General features: G+C 36.6%; 1 protein-coding gene and 1 non-coding gene across 3 annotated transcripts; both read right to left on the bottom strand.

The window, feature by feature from the left end:
* Positions 1 to 6,295: 6,295 nt before the first annotated feature.
* On the bottom strand, positions 6,296 to 13,264 carry LOC107759178 (solute carrier family 40 member 3, chloroplastic). 2 transcript variants are annotated; one of them, XM_075238555.1, is made up of 13 exons: positions 12,841 to 13,264; positions 12,338 to 12,545; positions 12,171 to 12,234; positions 11,400 to 11,524; positions 11,145 to 11,234; positions 10,885 to 11,061; positions 10,179 to 10,253; positions 9,862 to 9,963; positions 9,662 to 9,773; positions 9,437 to 9,583; positions 7,235 to 7,341; positions 7,022 to 7,135; positions 6,296 to 6,767 (listed from the first exon to the last, which is right to left on the bottom strand). In XM_075238555.1, the coding sequence occupies exons 1-13, from the start codon at positions 12,969 to 12,971 to the stop codon at positions 6,474 to 6,476; spliced, it is 1,746 nt and encodes a 581-aa protein (XP_075094656.1). In that variant the 5' UTR covers positions 12,972 to 13,264; the 3' UTR covers positions 6,296 to 6,473. The 2 variants fall into 2 exon arrangements, with proteins under 2 accessions (XP_075094656.1, XP_075094657.1); XM_075238556.1 differs by having other exon boundaries at positions 12,442 to 12,545; positions 12,841 to 13,246.
* A 2,811-nt stretch (positions 13,265 to 16,075) lies between these two features.
* LOC142173969 (small nucleolar RNA R71) lies at positions 16,076 to 16,182 on the bottom strand. Its single transcript, XR_012703333.1, has one exon. It is a non-coding gene; the product is annotated as a small nucleolar RNA R71 (small nucleolar RNA).
* Positions 16,183 to 20,041: the final 3,859 nt, after the last annotated feature.

The following is a 20,041-nucleotide window of genomic DNA, read 5'->3' on the forward strand; positions in this document are numbered from 1 at the left end:
TTTAAGAGTGCCATTGTGCCAATATAGCATCAGTCTTTCATTATTTGTCCTAATGCTAATATAGCATCTGCATCTGACCGCTTGTGCAAATGTGCAAATATATGTGATTAATTTATTAATAAATAAGGAAAATCCAAGCGAATGAGTTTAACAAAAAGATATATCACGTCAATATTTAAGTTTGAGTTAAATATATGATGAAAATTGTATTCAAGAAAATTATATCAAATAATGATACCGGAATACTTTCAACATTTTAAAATAAAATATTTTAAAATAAAAGATTGTTACTGAACTGCAACCAATTTAAAAGAAATTATATTAAGTTGAAAAAAATAATTACAATTTACAACTGGTTTAGTGTAAATCTATTTGCAACACAATATAACCAAACATTGATTAATTAAGCTACTTTCCGACGCAAAGTCTCTGGGATTGTCTAATCAAACGAGGGATTTGAAATATAATTGATGATTAGGCTACTCTCTAGCATTTGTTCCACGTCTTATCAAGTTGAAATTCATCCCCTCTCTCTCTCTCTCTCCATCAAATTAGTGAACCATCTATCTAGTTACTTCTTCCATAATGATCATTTAGCTATCTTATTTGATTTAGACATTATCACGGAAGTAAAATATTAGTATTATTTTATTAAAGAAAGTATAAAAACTAATTGATATTCTCGTTCATTCACATTCGGACGAAATATAATGATCAATGTCAAACAATAACATGGCACAAGTACATGATACATGAACACGTTATTAATATTACTATCAAGCATTATGCTAGTCCACATTCTGTCTTTTCTTATTTTTTTGGTTTTTCATTCGAGCCATCAAATAACACATAATTAAGTTACTCCCGTATGGTTTCTTATACTTCATTCATTATTATGGACTAATTTAGATAAGACAATTAACAAAGATACATGTACTCATGGGGAGTGTAATACAAATGGAGGATGTGTTTATTAAAGGTACCATTTATTAAGAGTTTAATTTATATACGCCGATATTGTCAAAAGAAATTCACATTATTCATTCACCCAAAGATATCTATATAAGTAAAATCTTTCATAAAAAGTGCAATTTGTAATCTTATAAATATGACATGCTAAGTTAATAACATGTTACAACAAGTAAACTGAATTCCATTGACATGTTAATTTTTAAGGTAAAGCAGGTGTTTTATATTAAGTATTAGTCAATGCCGATCATTCATTTTTTTCGGAAAGAAGGGGAAATGGATATATACTTATATGGCTGCACTGTAGGGCTGGAAGTGCACATTATATTCATTCAACCAACGAGAATTTTCTTCTAATTAATTAGTGGATGCAAAAGGAGTTAAATCCATTAAATTAAAACGATAACATCTTTGTTTGGGGTATTGAGCTAGATAGGTGATTTTTATTTTTTTTATATAGTTAGCAAGGAAGTAGAAAAGAATTAATAAAGAGTTAACCACTGAGATTCCAAATTGCAATTTGAATGTGGTATGACAGATAAAGGAGAATTTCTAAAATATGTATAAAAGTAACATCTTTCATTTAATTTAGCCCTTTCATGCTTATTATAACTAGTTAAGTTTTAATTGATCTAACACCTTTAAAAATTTTAGCACTAAATATTAATTATTATACTTTTAAGATTATGGGTTCAAATTTACACTATAAAAAAAATGAAATTAGTTATAAACTTCGTTGCTACTCTGTCGCTCAACCGCTTGTAGCTAACAAAATTTTTTAATAGTTTATTGCTACAATTCGCCGCTAAATAAGATTAGCGACAGATTTTTCTATTTAGCTACCGAACTCCTCCGTCGCTAGTGATATAATATATATATATCAAAATTTTAGTAGTTTGTCATGTAAATATTGTCTCCGCATAGAAAATACTACCAAATTCGAATGAATACGCAACCAAGAGTTTTTTTGGGGGGTTCACCCGATGTTGAGTATTCGTATTGGGCCTGACTAAATTCGAATTCGCATCGAAAAATTCTATATTAGGGTAAAATGACATTTAACAAAAGCGACTCTATAGCTATGACTCGAGTCCGAGATCCTCTTATTAAGGAGTCGAGAGCTTCATCTGCGCATGGCAATGATGACAGAGATCTTTAGTAGGATAACTTTCTGTTGATTCAGTGACTAGAAACAATGTCACAGCTGGGTGTAGAAAATTATTGGTTCTAATATAGAATGTAAAAACCAAATATATAGAGACAGGCATGGACAGAAGAATGCATTATTATGCATATGGTGAGGAGAGAAGTGTATAATAAACATAAACAAATGCAAGCAAAAAAGAGAAGACTGAAGACTGAAGCAATTCCCAAAAAGGAAGAGAGAAATGAGAGTTTGTTTGACTACTGACAAAACCCTAAGCAAACTGCAGTAACAGTAGTAGTAGTAGTGCATCACTGCATTGTTTTATGGTCAGACTGCTACAGATGTTTCAGCCAGCGTTGAGTGCACGCGACAAACACGGGCGCTATATGAGTATCATATTAGGGTAAGAATTTCCATATTTACATAAAATCAGTCATGAATTAATAAAAATATGTACTAATTAATTATAATTAATGATAATAGTGTGTGTATATGTATGTATGTATGTATGTATTGGGTTAGGGTAAATTGCGGGTAATTTTTTACCTATCACCATATAAGTGTGATTTAACTTGCATATACTCATATAATGTAAAGTTTAATATGCGATTATTGTATTTTACATTTTGCAGCACGTTGTTTATCTTACTTTTCTCGTGATTAATTTTATTTATTGTCGACAACTACTTGTAAACAAGGGTAGAGCTAGTGTATGGTTTGTGAGTTCGGCAGAATGCACAGTAATTTTGCTCTAACCCTTGTATTTTTCTTAAGAATTTTCTTGTATAATATAATCTATTAATTTAAAACTCATTAATTTAAAATAACTAAAATTCTTAATTCATAAACTTCAAATTGCGACTGCGTATATGCTTGTAAATATCTTCTAAGTGATATATTAATATAAAATATTTTAAATTCTAACTTCGACTCTGCTTATAAATATCTTTTAATATTGTAATAATATAAAACACCTTTTATATGTTAGCATATAGAACTAAAACTCAGAAAGCTTATTCGTGCGATGTTCGACATCAAACCTATAAATATATTATGTGGATATTTATTGTAACAAGACATTTATTATAGTTAGTACAATATAATTTGGTGTATGAGAGTAAGTTTTTTAAAAAAAATTATATGTGTCCGTAGTGTAGATGGATGACGGTAGTAGTGCATCGATTCACGTGACTCACTGACTTGTTTCTTTTCATTTCTTTTCTCTTCTTTGGGTGTGTTTTGGAATATTTTACTCCATTTTTTTCTTTATTAAGTTGACAGATAGATAGACAGAAAAGAAAGGGAAGGGAAAAAGGAAAAGAAAACTGAAAGACATCTATCCTATCGAGGGAAACCATTAATGATAGATTGGATGTGTGCTTTCTCTTTTCTAATATTATAGTGTTTGTGGGTAGCACTACATTTACACTACCTTACCTTCAAACCCCTTAATCAACAACTCTCTACATTCACATTTTCCTTTTCTTGTTGATTAAACAAGAAAATGTGTGCACATATAGTTATAGTACTAGAGTTAATTCAGAGAGATGTACAAATATAGCTATTTAATTTAATGAACTAGAATAAAGAACTATCCAACGTAAAATGTTTCTTTTCCTAAACGTACATTGAATTATTGAAGATATAAGCTTTTGTCATTTTTAAAGCGTGGTCAATTAAATGGAAACGAATAGAAAAAGAACTGCCAAGGCTTATAGTTTAATGGTATCACTACATTTCACTTAAACAATAGTGGTGTATTCGAATCTTATTATTCCTTTCCTCCTCCCTCATACCCTATGTAATCAAAAAGTTTTTGGAAAAAATAAAGAGAAGAGAAAAGCTGAACCGATAAATTTGGAGTAAATGTCGAGATGAAGATACCAAAACATTGTAGTATAATAATAATTGGTACTTTTGTGTGAAAGTGTGTGTATTTATATTGGGGTTTGAGGAAATGTAATAAAGGACTAAGATTTTGTATTGGAATCTTAGGCAGAAACAGCGTAACGGGTACGTGCAGTTGACCCGTTACCCCAAAACTCACTCGTGACCCAACAACCAAAGCTTGCCTTCTTTCTTTGTTTCTTCTTTAATTTGCACTGTAATTGGCACACATTGTTTTCTGCACTTTTTGCAACCTTCGAAGTTGGCTCTTCCTCGTTTTCCAATCTGAAAAAGGAATTTTAAAAAATAAAAGTTGTCCGGATTTAGTGTTTACTTTTTCATAATCAGTATTATACTAATTATACACAGTTATACACAATTTATATATGAATTGTACATATATTATATATCCGTCGGCTATTTTTAGTTTAAGTGGTTGGTGAACTACTGCTTAGGTTAATTTTTCATTATTTATTTAAAAAGTGTTTGCTCCCGTAACACTAATGCATAGACCTATGATATAGTTCTCAATCTTTTTTTAAAAAAAAAAATAGTAAGCATAGACGTGATACAACCAACTTAGAGGATTTTGATTAAACCACTTATAACACAGATTAATGTCCAGAAGTTGTATATATGCCAATGTCTGTAAGGAACTCGCGCGACCAATAAAAGCAACTTTCCCTCTATCAAACACACACTGCCAAAAGTCCTAACCTTTTTCTTTCGTATGGTTCGTGCATAAACAGTAGTCTTAAGTCTGAAGCTCCTCTCTAAAACAGTGTAGAAGTACAATTTAGAATATGACCTTGCAATTAAAAATCATGTGGAGAAGCTGATGCCATTATTTTACTACTATGGTCCACCACAAGCAGCGTACCACGATGCCAGCTTAATTTTTAACTGTTGCATATCAATGTCAGTTTTATTCATTTTCAGAACTAAATGAGGCCATGTTTTGAAAGTAGAGTTTCAATTTTAAAAACTTCACAAAATTTACTGTAAGTTCGAACTACTTGTCATGTACTCGATTTTTTCAGACAACAATTGAAGAACTGAGTTGATGGTCTAGCTAATTGTCTCAAGGGTTATACTTATCTTGATACAAGAACATATGGCTCAAAAATATTTCACAGCATTGGGAGGGATAAGATTCGAAGCACCATTCAAAGACAACTACAAGCATGTTCCCTGATAAATAGAAAACCAATTCAAAGTAAATCCATTTTCAATAATATAAAATCAATGGGGGGTAGAAACCAAGTTCGAGACAGTTTTAGTCCCAAAGGCATTGGTCTCTAACTAGAAAAGTAAATGCTTGAGCTTGAGTGAGAAGAGCTCCTCGCTTATTGACTTGAACCACTAACCTTTAAATAAATCTACAGGACATCCTGGGCTGTCAAAAGGATTCTGGGGCGAAATATCCATGCTTCCTAACATGTTCTTAATATATTTGAGTGTTTTTCACTTCTCTTGGATATCTATATCCTTGACGACAAATCACTATTCAAGATAGATAACTGCCTTTCGAAATAATGTTAGTCTCTGGCACTTAGAGCTTCGTTATCACATAGGAGCTGCTCTCTAGTCTGAGAATTCAAATTTGCTAATGAAATCTATGCAATAAGCAGTGGAAATTTGAATAAATAAATCATCTAGATTACTTCCAAACATGTTATAACAAACATAATGCTTAAGAAGACAGCAAAGAAAGGAACTGCAGCTACTGTTCAATGTTCATCTTTGATGCTGTACATACAGCATAAATGACATCACTGACACAGAACAGATGCACTAGGAATTCACTTGGGGGGGGGGGGGGGGGTGGAAGGCACCAACTTTTGATAAATCATCACTTCACATATTGCCTGAATGTATGCATAGCTGTTTAGATATCTTAGGCATAAATGTTTTTCAATTCTCACCTGGATGGCAAGGTAACAACTGCTTTCAGATTACCTGAAACGTACCTGTGCATGGTACTTATCACAAAGGAGTCATCTCTGATCTATGCACTTCACCAAATAGATAGAGATCGAAAATTCGGGCAACTCAAGCCCCAGGAGAAGTATAAAAAGTTCCAGCATCAGTGGACGTGTTAATCTCAACAGTCTTGCAGCGAGATAAATAGAGAGTTATACAAGGATGTCACATCCGCAAAACTGATGGAAATTATTGGCCTTAGAGATGGGAGGGATGGGGTAAAAAGTTGCTGCAGCATGAAATAACCCACCATAGAATCTCACATACGTCCAACTTAACAAATCCATACAGAAACTTGAAAGATCCTACTTCACTTTAAATGAGTACTTCTCAACTTTTATATAAAATGAATGTTAGCTGATATAGTAATAACTATTTATAAAAGGCATACTGGATGCAGTTCAATTGGGATGTACAACTTTCAATATGATGACTAAAACCATGCTACAGAAGAATTTACAACTACTTAATACTTACTTTTGGCATTTCAAAAATGAGGGCGAAAAGAGAAAAGAGTCCTTTGTGTATCTGTCGGATTTTCCAACCATCTACAGTATAGACATGCTGCCCCAACTACTGATACAAGGGAAAGTGTCGCTAGAAATCCAAAATGTGAGACATCATTAACAATTATTGCAACTCCTAACATGATTGATTCTGCTAAACTTGCAACAGCAACCTCGGTTGTTCCGATAAGATTAGCCTTAGATGCAGGTATTCCAGTTTGTAGAATCTGTTGCCCAATGACATCATAGGACATGTGTCCCAGTCTTGACAATACCTGTGAAATAGTCAACATAAGTCTTCTTGAACTTAAGATAACAATTATCCAATTTCAGATCACCTTTACAGACTAAATCATATAAGTACCAGAGCATGCAAACGAAACTAGATGAATATAAAATTCTCATGAAGCAATCCGTCGAAAGATAAAGCACTTTCAAAAATAGCCTCTTTAAATGCAAATAAAAGGCTACTCCAGTTAGCCACAAAAAATTCTCATTTAAAGCAAAAATAACAAGAGCAGTAACTTACAACTAAAGCCAAGAAAAAGAAAACGGGAGTCTGCTGAGAAAGAGATCCACTCCAGTAGACAGCGACAGCTGTGGTCAGAAGCGAAGCCTGGAATATTAGGCCAGCAGCTCCAGCCTGATATTTTAAAATTCATGAAAGTTAGACACAGACTGTGAATGATAAGAGGACACTATTTCTGACAAGAACAAGAAACATATAAGAAGCAGAACCAACCCTTAAGATGCCAAGGTGCTTGACCATCTTTGCGGAGACAAATGTTGCCGCGACGCCCATAAAAGCACATATTCCACTGAAGCACCCGATAATAGATGGATTTAAACCTGAAATCATTACAGTGATGTTCCCTTGAGATTAAATTGGTCACTATTTTCAATTTCATTTTTTTTTTTTTTTTTTTTTGCAATGATGAGTTTCTGATATATTTTAAAGCTTTTGCAAGGAAGTGCAATCCTCATTCATCCGAGCAATTAACTACAAACTTCAGAAAGCATATAGGTCATACATGGATTACGCAAATTTCCACTTTAGTCGCAAACTTTTAAGATGGAGTGCACAACAAGACCAATGTTTACAGGATATGCCACTTAGAGTTGCAAAAAACACTATTAATAAAGCCAGCAAGCTGCTTGAATTCAAAAGGTGTTAGCACCTAATTTACAACTAAAAGACCACCGTACTGGTTGGACACACTCACAATTTCACATGAAAAATATCCCGAAAGAAACATCCCAGAAGTGGCATGTGTGCGTGTAACATAACCTAGGCGAAAACATTGTCCACTGGGTGAAACTGCCCAAGACACTACACAGAGAAAGTCACCTATGCTTGCCAACACCAAAATATTCCCACGGTGCTGTTCAGGTCAAAGGATTAGATATGATTTTTTAAGTCAACACTGCAATCACTAAGGATTTTAAAAATTAAAGCAATTAATTATTTCCTTCTTGTAATGGATAATTTTTTTATAACAGTGGTGTTCGGGCCATCTTGCACACACCTCAATTATTCCCACGAGTACCTGCTACCTCCTACCAGCACAAGCACCATGTAACTCTACTCACCAAGGCTCTTAGGCAACATAGTCTTTTCTCCCATGGTTTTACCCACATTGACCGTTAGGCCACCCCCTTGGGTCCTCTTGTAATGGATAATTTTCGTGGAACGGGTCAATATAGGAGCATTCCATCCATTCTGAGGGTAAGAGAAACCGTCTATGAGTTCATACAGCTAGTTTACTGTTAAGTGATAAGAGTTGTACAATGTCCCAAAAAGGAGTACAAAGGTCTTGAATTACTCGACCTACTGTCCTAAGCTTTCAAGTTGGATGCTCATATAAAGACCAAGCTTTGGCATACCTGTTCGCACACTCATAACTTTGCAATAAGTACACATGTCAACCCAAAATCAGTTAAACATGCATAAGGGCGTTAATAGCATTAAAGTCCACATATAAACCCCATAAGCAAGATGCACGTGTAATATCCCATATTCGATAAGATAAGGGAATCCAAAAAGATTTAAAGATGTTGTCTTAAGGTTTTGAGTCAACTCACATTCTTTCCCGATATTAAATATACATTACTACAACAGAATAGCTAGAAATAAAGATGGGGACTATCTCAAGTTATTATGGGGTAGAGCTTAGGCTACTTGTTAATAGAATATCTTATGGCATTAGAAGGACTTTGGGGCAAAATTATCATAGATCCTCATCCATACAAAAAAGTAAAATAAAAAAATGTTATAACAATCAACAGCTAAATGTTTTCAAAGGTTCCTGGTCAGTAACGACTTAATCTACAGATAAAGAAGGAACATTTCTTTTCTTTCTAAGAACATCCCTTCTATATGGTATATTAGTATCAGCATGACAAAAAGTACACTTCACAGATATGAGTATTCTCTCCAAAAATAGGATTAACTGTAATTTCTTCAAGACCTCAAGGGCTGTGACAAACCAGGATAGCTCATAAATACCATATAAATTTCAAATTGATGAAATAATAATCAACAGTTCAAACAAACAAAAGCATTGATTCTTTTTTTTGATGAAGCAAAAAAGCATTGATTCAATTCAAACTTTTATTTCTTATAGGTCCTGGTCCAACAAACCAATCCAGGTTGTCTACCCTAATGTTTGAACACTTTCTATGAGCTTGTAAATTGTTTCATGAAGTGGTAAGATTCAGCACACTGCAAGAATCAAATAGATGATCATACATCTCAAATCAGTTTTCATTTAGAGCCAAGTAAACCATCATCATATCCAAAACAACCATGCTTGGAGACAACAAGAAAGCTATCATTATGGCCAATGGTAGGTTTATTAAGTGTAGCTACATTATCAAAATCCAATTAGTGACCCCAGCAAAATCTAAAGTTGAGAATATCACGAGTCTAGAATGCAGAAATTACCTTGCTGTGTTAAGAACGCTGTCATTAAACCACCAGGTGCAAGAACAACATTGAAGTATAAAAGCACATAGGCTATGCTTGCTGGAAGAACAGGTTGTTTGACATATTCAAACCATCCATGCTTTATAGCTTCCAGACCCACTCTCACTGAAAACAAACAACAGGCTTAGTATAAAAGTAAAATCTATTTCCACCTTCATTGTAACTCAACTCAAGAGAAGATACCTATATTTTCAGATTCTAGTAAAGACCGCTCGGAGGAACAACTGCAACAAGTTTGCACAGCACGGTTGAGAACCCCAGAAGAAAGCTTGTTGGTTAGCCATGTCAGAGATACCTAGTAAAAAAGGTGATAACATCTAAGTGCTATACAGTGTTCTAAACTTCAAATCACAGAATGAAATAGAACCAGGACTAAGATTTACCAAAACAGGAAGTGCCCCAATCATCAAACCGGCAGCAATTTTTAAGCATACAACTGGTTCATATTTAGACAGAAGAATGCCAAACAATGCCGCTCCAGCAATCTACAATTATCCCAAAAAGAGAGAGCTATAAGATAAATCATAAAAGACCAAATTTAGCTTAAATGACAATCACGGCAAATTTCAAGTAAAGTTTGTTTTATAAACTTAACTCAATAGAAATAAAATATCAATACATCTGAATATATTTGTTTAGATCATTCATAATCGTTATGCTGCAAAAGAGGGGGAAATACTGTCATTGAAGTGCCTATTACCTCGCATAAGAGGTCAATACGGCTTAGAATAGCATTTGCTTGAGCAAGAGCAACTGGGCGATTAGTTCCAGCTAACTGTAAAAACAAGACTCAAAATTAGGAAACTGCTCAAGCACCGATAAGCTAAGTTGCTCGGACACGGGTGCGAAGTTGCTCGGACACGGGTGCGAAGTTGTTCGGACACGGGTGCGGGTGCCCGACACGGGTGCAAATCTAGAGGTCGGATCTTTCGAGATGTAAATTCTAAGATTCGGAAATACGGACCCTAGTACGGATATGGGTGCAGGGATCCGGCTAAAAATAATTCAAAAAAATAAAATAAAATAAAATAAAAGATCTCTAAATTATGAGAAATTTTATAGAATACTTACGTATAGCTTGTAAAGTGTGAATTTTTTTTATTCTCCAGTTGTAGATAAGTAAAGGATTGATTTCCTAGATAAGGTATGCTATTTTCTTCAAATCTACCCTAGTTTTGGTTCTGATTCCGGGAATCAAATTGTATCTCGTCTCGAATTTTTCCGTCCGCCGTGGTTAAAGTACCCAAAATTGTTGGACCAGATCCGGTACGGATCCCATACCCACACCCATACTAGTGTCGTGTCGACATGGGTGCGGCACCTAAATTGCCGTGTCGGAGCAACTTACCCGATAAGTAGTCAAAAAGTGAGACATAGTTGACAAAACAAAGTTCAAACAGCAGTACCAAAACAACCCAATCACGCTCCACTGCGACCCCCAATGCCAACCCAGATAGCCTCTCAACAGCTCCCGCTAGAACAAGCACAACAAACCAAGGACGGAAAAGTAAAGATGATGCAGATGTTGGATGAAGAGTGTGACCATGTATAATCATTCCAACAGACACCAACTGGGCAGCTGTCTGACAGAAAAGAAGTATTAGAAAACTTTCAGGAAAAAGTTTTGCATACACCATTTCTTAGCGACACACCCCGAAAAGGATACCTGGACTATAGATAGACAATTATATGCAGGTACCCTCGGAAAGTGATCCATAAGCTTGCCAACCAGAGGACCTCCACCAATTACAGCAAGCTGTACAAAGTATAGCAGGATGTAAGGTAAATAATTATCTTCAAGCCTTTAGTCTTCCTGTAACTTCTATTCAAGTCCTGCTCTTTTTCAAACCTCTTTCGCACCTTGATACATTTCTATTAATAGAACATCTTACCTTATCCAAAAAAGTAAAAAAGTTAATACCTTAGCAACGAAAGCCATTAGTGCTACAGGAAGAAGACTAGGATGAATCAATGCAATAGCAGCAGGCGAGGCAAAATTCCATAGTTGTTCCACCAAATTCCCAGCCAGGCAACTAGCATATAAAGCTGTTCGAATGCACTTGACATCAGAAATCTATAAAATGATCAGAGATTACCGGCATAATTCGACTAATCATTAACTGGTCATGTTTTCAAAGTCAAACTACTTATCAAACAAATTGCCCTGGTGATGTGCCAGAGGGAATTTTGGGTTGCGGGGTGTGGGGGGGGGGGGGGTGTTCTTCACCCTAACGGAATTCCATGAATCATCAACAACAGTAGTGGTGGTCTTGTTAGATTAAGTCTCAAAGCATACATAAAATAACTTTCGTAGGAAACACTATATATATACCGTTACTGAAGATAAAAGATTTGAGTTCTTAGGGAGCTCTCAAAAGTAAAATCTTCAGCTTGTACAATGACATTGCTTTGTTACTCCAAATAACCCATCTACCATATGAAATCTGATTAAAAGAAAATAGATATTTATGTCTCAACCTCATATCATACGAACTTCTAGAGGACTGCACCAGATACTCAATGTATTAGTATTTCACAGAAGTATCCTTTGGTTAATTCCAAACCAGGCTGAGGTTATGCCTTTACCATCATTTTAACGTACAGCAGACAGCAATTCATTCACTTTTAACCATAAGTTAAGCTTCTACCACTACAATATGAAATGTCATTCCACTTAAGGGAAAAGACTAACCGTATAACCCTGCTGGATGAGCAGGTGTTGCAGCAATAATATTCTGCTCCTCCTCTGTTAGGACCTGGTCAACATCAATAATAGATTATAGAAATATCAAAGTGATAGTTAGATGGGAACAGGGGCACTCAAATGACTGAGTAGAATTAATCATAACGAAATCCTACAGGCAATGTTGTCAGGAGAGTGTCCACAAATGTGCCCTTAGCTAGCAGATTTAGTGCTTCAGTTTCCAGGATATCAGATTTGAGATGAAGAACAGGTACTGTACAGCCGAAATCATCAGTTGCAACATCATCTCGAACCTCTTCATCAGTTGCAATGTCAGTTAAGACGTCAGTATTTATGGAACATCTAGAACTAAAACTTCCAACCCTGCATTAAAAGAAAAGAATTCAACAACTCTTGCATTATATCACATTATTTTTCCTCTGTTTGATTAGTAGTAAAGTAGATTGACTTTCCTCAGGCACTTGATCTCTGATGATCAACAATGACCACACTATCCTATACGAGTGCTACATTCTTTGTCCGAATACCAAAATTGGACCAAATTTAAGCTATTTATTGGGGAAAAGGGGTAAAGTCACAATGTCCACACGCAGATATACAGTACCAAATCAGTGATTCAGAATGTCAAGAGCTTAAAATAAAAGCATAAAGGTGGCACCTTTGAGGGGTAAAGCGAGGAGGAGTTAACCATCGACGAGAAGAGAAGCAAGGGCGTATTCTAAAGGAAGACGACGACGTAAACGGAGCTTGACGAACAGCAAGGAAAGCGTGAGAAACAACAACCGCCATGGTTTATTCAACTGCTTCACAACTTTGAAGCAATGGATTTCTTCTACCGATACTTCTCGGTAACTACTCATGCAGCCCGAAACACCTAGCTGGTAAATCCTAGGGTTTTGGTTTTGGTCATTCGTCTGGAGAGAATGTGTGGATAATGGATTTGGGGAAATTTCAGAGGAAATGGATTGGTGGTTTATCTTCTGGTTTGATTAGGAAGAGGAGGAGACGGACTACTCAAAACTCTCACAAATGGACTGCCTCAGACCAGAATTTTGGCTGCTGACGTGTTTTGATTTTGCTCCAAATGCTGTGCCACTTGACGAAAACTTTTGGAAACTGTTGGCTCGTGTTTGTTCCTTGACGAAAATTGTTCAATTGATCCCTAAACTGTGGTTGGAGTTGTGAAATTTTCCCCACAGTTTTAGTTTCTTCTCTTTTCGTCCTCAATTCCTTACACTTGCCCTTTTTACATATCTTTTTTTTGTGTGTGTGTAACTGTGTATGTTTTCCCCTCTTAAAATATATACTTACCTATTGTTTGTTGTTATTGGTGCCCCCAAACAAATCCAAGCTATTAAATGCAAGGATTTTAGAGTCCGAAACAGAAAAAGAATTCACCTATTACATTTTACGGTATTCCGTAAATAGCTGTCTTTTTTACATTTATTATTGTAATATGCACTATATATCAGTAGTTGTTGGATATTCCATGGCTGAAGATGCTTCTCATAAAAAATTATCATAGAGCATTAGTGTTGGACGCAATAAGTAAATTCGAGCTTACTCTTATATTTGAAATATATAGTAACATTTGTGATATATGACATACCCAATTAAAATCATAAGCAAAATTAGGGATAAAAGGTAATATAATAAAGGCTCACATAGACGGAATGAAAGTGCTTTCATCTTTCGTGATATATTAACACACGAAATAAATAAATATATATATATATATATATATATATATATATATATATATATATATATATATGATCCCACTAGCATCACTCATATTTCTCTTGTTTTCTTCGCATTTGGATTTATATTTCCTTGACGAGAGATATTATATCTCTTTATCTCATTTTATTTGTTTTCCTAACTTTTATCAATAGCTTATATGCTCCTTTTGGCACTACTTGCAAACTTGCAACATGTCACGAGCATCAAATAACGTTGTTTGTATGTTTTCTGGATTATGTCACCCCTAGTGGGGCACTTGATGTGGTTGATATTAGGCTATAATTACATATTTTAGTACATTATTTATCTTACATTTTAGGTGTTTTAATGCTAAAATATACTTTCTTTGCGCGTAATGGAGTCTATTTTATGTGTAGGTACATTGGAGATGAAATTAGAGCAAAGGGAATATTTAAACCATCTCGCATTTTACCTCGCGAGGCACGGTCCATAGTGAGTCTGAAGGCTTATTTCCTCTCCTTGTTGGACTTGGACTTAGGCTATGTCATTTAGGTCTTTTCCTACACATATAAATAGACATTAAACACCACTTTTGAAGGAGTTTTTGGCGACCGGAGGCAAGAATAGCTCGTGGAACAACTTTTTGGGGAAAGAATCATCGAGTTCTACATTCCTTCATCTTTTCTTTGTAATTTAATTATGCAAAATACTTTAAAAAAAATTGTTACTATGAGTATGAGTAGTTAAACTTCTAATCTAGAGTTTTGATGGAACCTATTGGAGGGTGATTTTCATGTTACGTTTAATATAGATTTGCCGTAGTTTTTTCTCTATTTGTTCAAATACGTTTATATTGTGGTTGGTTGAAGAGCTCTCAATCGACTGTGCTAATTTAGTGTGTATTACTCGGAAGAGAATGCATATTTAGGTAGTTGTTGAACAACATCACTCCTAATGTATGTGAGGGATCAATACGGAGGGTTTAAAGGTGGGATTAGGAATAACGAAACCTTGATGCGATCTGAGTGAGCCGTAACTTAGTGCCAGCTAGCGTAGTTCGGAAGAATATGTCTAGTAAATTGTGGTAGTTACTCGGGAGAGAATTGCAACACTCAAAGCACTCATGATCGGTAGAGAAAACTTAGACAAATTTATAGAAAACATAGCGAAAAGGAGTCCGACAATAGGGAAAATCAGAACCTTAGATCATTCCAACTCTTGTCTACAACTTGTTCATAGTTAGTTAGTAATTACTGCATTTTCATTACTTGATCTTTAGTTAGTAAATATCCAATTCGTTATTTAATATTTCTGAAGATTGATTACGTGAATTTATACGAATCTAGTAGATGTGCTTAGTAGGTTAATTCCCCGTGGGATTCGACTCCGGACTTGTAAATCGGATTATATTTGCAATGACCACTTAGTCCTTTTTATAAGGCATAGTTGGGCGTGATCAAATTTTGGCGTTGTTGCCGGAAAATTAACGGTGTTATTAATTGCAGCTAAAAGAAGTGCTAGAATTCTTAGTGTAGTCAATTTTCTTCATTTTAAACTAAATACATTGAAATTCTAACGTTTGTAGTCTTGGGTGTTACAGGTGCATGCCTAGAAACTTCTCAAGAACTGGTGAATTGTTTGAAGCATTATCAGATCCTAAGAAAGTTTTTAAGGTATTGAATCATGCAAACAAGAAGGACAAACAGCAACAAAACTCAACAGAACGAATCGAACCAGACATGGATGACGTAATAGAAAATCCAAACAACAAAAATAATGCGAATGACCCGAACAATCAGGGTGTGGCACCTCTTGTGCCAGAAACAGCCTTGTATAAGTGGGCACAACCCACAGCCGAAAATTTGGCAACCGCAATTGCAGTCCCTCATATACAAGCGAAATCACTTCAAATCACAAACAACATGCTACATTTGTTGCAGAACAAGGGACTGTTCTCAGGGTCTTACATTGAAGATCCTCAGCAGCATCTGAAATTTTTTTTGTCAATATGTGTCACGCAAAGGCAACCTAATGTGACACCGGAAGAAATAAAGTTGTTATTGTTTTCATTATCGGTGACGGGAGAAGCTCAGACTTGGCTAAATTCACTCCCCATAAACTCCATCACTACTTGAGAGGAATTAGTCAAGCAATTTTTGAACAAGTTCTACCCACCCAATAAGACTACCAAACAAGTTGATGAGATATTGAGCTTCAAGCAGAGACCAACAGAAACACTACAAGAAACGTGGGAGAGGTTCAAGGGTATGCTGGTTAAGTGTCCACATCATGGCATTTCAGATCAGATGTTGGGGCAGAGGTTCTACATAGGATTGGCAGACAGCTTAAAGGCCAATGTTAATGCTTCAGCAGGTGGAGCATTTTTTAGCAAAATCATTCAGAGAATGCAAGTTCCTACTTGATAAAATGGCTCAAAACTCAGAATGGATGACAAGAGACTCTACGATCACTTCTCTCGTTCACTCAGTGGCTTTGGACCCAAACAACTCCATAGACGAAAATATGGCCACTCTGATGACGCAAATGAGTATCCTCACCAAAAAGATCGATGAATCAGGCCAAAAGCAACATGTACAAATAGTTGATGCGACTAATAGGGGATTATGTACACCGTGCATTAACCAACCATATGTATGCTCGTGGAGTGCGGAAAGTGACAACCAGAACTATCAGAAAAATATGAACTATGTGACCAACTATGGAGGACAGAGGCAAGTTGGTCAGAATTTGGGGCAACAGAATCAGCAATATAGACCAGCACAACAGCAGTTCAATAATAGTAGCAATCCTGGAGGTATGCGACCACAGGGTCAAGTTGTGTCTCGCCAAAGGCATCGGGGATACAATCAGCAAAATCAGCAACCATCTTATTAACAACCTCAGTAATAACAGATAGTGCGACAAGATTATGGGTTGTTTGAAATTAAAAGAATGCTACAACACTCATTGGGGCCAACAGAAAAATGGAAGAAAAGGTCCACCAGATACAAGAAAATGTGCACCAGATGCATGAAAAGGTAGTACTGCACAACTCAGCTATCAAAGGCATTGAGTATCAAACTAGGCCAGATATCGAATGGCTCTGAATAATCGTCCCCAAGGGATGTTACCTACGGACACCCATGTCAATCCAAAAGAGCAGGGTCCGAAACAGCTTATGGCAATGAGTCTAAGAAATGGTAGAGACCTAGATCTAGAGCAAGAAATTGCTCGCGAAAGCCGACCAACTGAAACTCTTGTGCCATTACCCATTGAGGTAGATGATTCAATAGGGTTAATTGAGGTAACGATACAACATACACAAGAGAGCACAAGCAAGGAAAAAGAGGTTCCGAAGGAGACTGAGGTAGTGCAAGAAACAACAGTAGAAGCAGTGCCCGAACAGGATAAAACTTAAATCACAGAAAGGAAGCAACCTCCAACACCATTCCCATAGAGATTGGCCAAATATCATAAGGATGAGCAGTATAAGAAATTCATGGAGTTGTTGAAACAAATCCAGGTGAACGTTTTACTGATTGACGCTTTGAGGGAGATGCCCGGGTATTCCAAAATGATGAAGGATTTGATGTCTCGCAAGTTCGACTTTCAAGACTTAGCCACTGTTACACTAACCTAGACATGCAGTGCTGTCGTGATGAGACCCACAGTTGAGAAGTTGTCAGACCCAGGGAGTTTCACAATCTCATGCACAATAGGCAGCTATGCTTTTGCTAAAGCATTGTGTGATTTGGGGGCAAGCATAAACTTGATGCCCTTGGCTATCTACAAAAGGTTAGGCATTGGAAGAGCAATACCCACATCCATGTTACTACAGCTAGCCGACCGGACAGTGAAGAGGCCATCAGGTATCCTTGATGATGTACTAGTGCAGGTTGGAAAGTTTGTGTTTTCAGCAGATTTTGTCATTCTGGACTACCGTGTTGACGAGGAGATTCACATAATTTTGGGAAGACAATTCTTGGCCACTGGGAGAGCTCTAATTGATTGTGAAACTGGAGAGCTAAAAACGAGACTGAACGATAAAGAGATAACATTCAATGTGCAGAAGTCTATGCGGCGACCAAGTGAATTTGCTAACTACTCTCTAATAGAAGCCGTGGATATAATTTTGAAGGAGGAATATGAGACTCTGAACGCTAAAGACCCTCTAGCAGCCTGTCTCATGAACTTAGAAGAAGTAAATTGAGAGTACTTGGCGGAGTGGGTGCTGACTCTTGAAGGCCAAGGGATTCTGAAAAAGAGAGCTCGGATTTGAGTCTTTGCACTTGGAAGAAAGAAAGACTTCTCCAGCTAAGCCATCGATTGAAGAGCCACCACAGTTGGAACTGAAATCGCTACCACCTCACCTCAGGTATGCTTTCTTAGGACCTAACTCAACTTTACATATTATTATCTCATCGGGTTTGCTAGATGTGCAGGGCAGAACAACTTTTACAAGTACTAATAGAGTGCAAAACTATAATTGATTGGACCATTGTAGACATTAAGGGTATCAGCCCGGCCTTCTGTATGCATAATATTTTACTGGAAGATCAAAGAGCATGAAAGAAGGCTGAACCCCAACATGAAAGAAGTTATGAAAAAGGAGGTGATAAAGTGGTTAGATGCGGGGATCATTTTTCCCATCTCCGACAGCAACTGGATTAACCCAGTTCAATATGTGCCAAAGAAAGGTGGAATGACTGTGGTACAAAACGAGAACAACGAGCTGATCTCAACAAGAACAGTCACGGGATGGCAAATTTGTATGGAGTACAGAATGTTGAATAAGGCCACCCGAAAAGACCATTTTCCCTTGCCGTTTATTGATCAGATGTTAGATATATTGCTTGGGAGGTCCCACTACTGCTTTCTGGATGGATACTCGGAGTATAATCAAATCTCTATTGCCCCGGAAGATAGAGAGAAAACGTTATTCACCTGTCCATATGGCGTCTACGTTTTTCGGAGAATATCGTTCGGCCTATGCAATGCACCCGCCACATTTCAAAGGTGCATGATGGCCATCTTCACAGATATGGTAGAAGACATAATGAATGTCTTCATGGATGATTTCTCAATGGTGGTAGACTCATTCGATGATTGCCTAAAGAATCTAAAAATAGTGCTGAAAAGATGTGTGGAGACTAATCTGGTGCTCAATTGGGAAAAGTGCCATTTCATGATACAAGAAGGTATAGTCTTGGGATACCTAGTTTCAAGTAAGGGCATTGAGGTGAATCGTGCAAAGGTTGATGTGATAGAAAAGCTACCACCACCCACTTCCGTCAAAGCAATAAGAAGTTTCCTTGGCCACGTCGGTTTCTATATACGGTTTATAAAAGATTTCTCCAAAATTGCTAACCCCTTGTGTAAACTGCTTGAAAAAGATCACCCTTTTGTGTTTTCTGATGATTGCAGGGTAGCGTTTGAGGAGTTGAAGAAGAAATTGGTGACTGCACCAATCATAGTGGCCCCCGATTGGGGGCAACCTTTCGAGCTGATGTGTGATGCAAACGACTATGTTGTGGGAGTAGTTCTTGAGCAACGAAAAGATAAAGTCATGCATCCGATATACTATGCAAGTAGAACCTTGAGCGGTGCCCAACTAAATTACACAGTGATAGAGAAGGAGATGCTAGTTGTGGTGTTCACATTTGATAAATTCAGGTCATACCTGATAGGCTCAAAGGTAATTGTTTACATTGACCATGCTGCCCTCAGGTACCTAATTAAGAAAAGGGAGTCAAAGCCGCGCCTAATTTGATGGGTGCTACTACTACAAGAGTTCGACTTGGAAATCCGGGACTGAAAGGGAACAGAAAACTAAGTTGCTGATCATTTGTCCAGGCTTGAAGGAGCGAAAAAGAAGGTTGAGGTGGAGGAGATCATGGAGACTTTCCCAGATGAACAACTTTTAGCAACGAGCCTCGAGGCTACACCATGGTATGCAGATATTGCAAATTACCCGGCAAGCGGTATTGTTCCCTATGACTTGTCTTCTGTGCAAAAAAAAAAAAAAGTTTTTTCGTGATTGTCGTATGTATTTCTGGGATGAACCATATTTGTTTAGGATTTGTCTTGATAATATTATCCGGAGATGCATTCCCGAGATAGATCAATCTTCTGTTTTGCAGGCATGTCATGCTTCA

Source organism: Nicotiana tabacum, chromosome 19, assembly GCF_000715075.1.
Source record: "Nicotiana tabacum cultivar K326 chromosome 19, ASM71507v2, whole genome shotgun sequence".
Classification (NCBI taxonomy): Eukaryota; Viridiplantae; Streptophyta; class Magnoliopsida; order Solanales; family Solanaceae; genus Nicotiana; species Nicotiana tabacum.

Bases quoted from the DNA above. Each gene is read 5' to 3' on its own strand.
- LOC107759178 (XM_075238555.1), bottom strand. From the start codon at position 12,971: ATGGCGGTTGTTGTTTCTCACGCTTTCCTTGCTGTTCGTCAAGCTCCG. The intron at 11,062-11,144 runs GTATCCTTTTCG...CTTTTCTGTCAG, and splicing joins ATTGTCTATCTATAGTCCAG to ACAGCTGCCCAGTTGGTGTC. The intron at 9,774-9,861 runs GTAAATCTTAGT...CTTTTTTACTAG, and splicing joins TTGGGGCACTTCCTGTTTTG to GTATCTCTGACATGGCTAAC.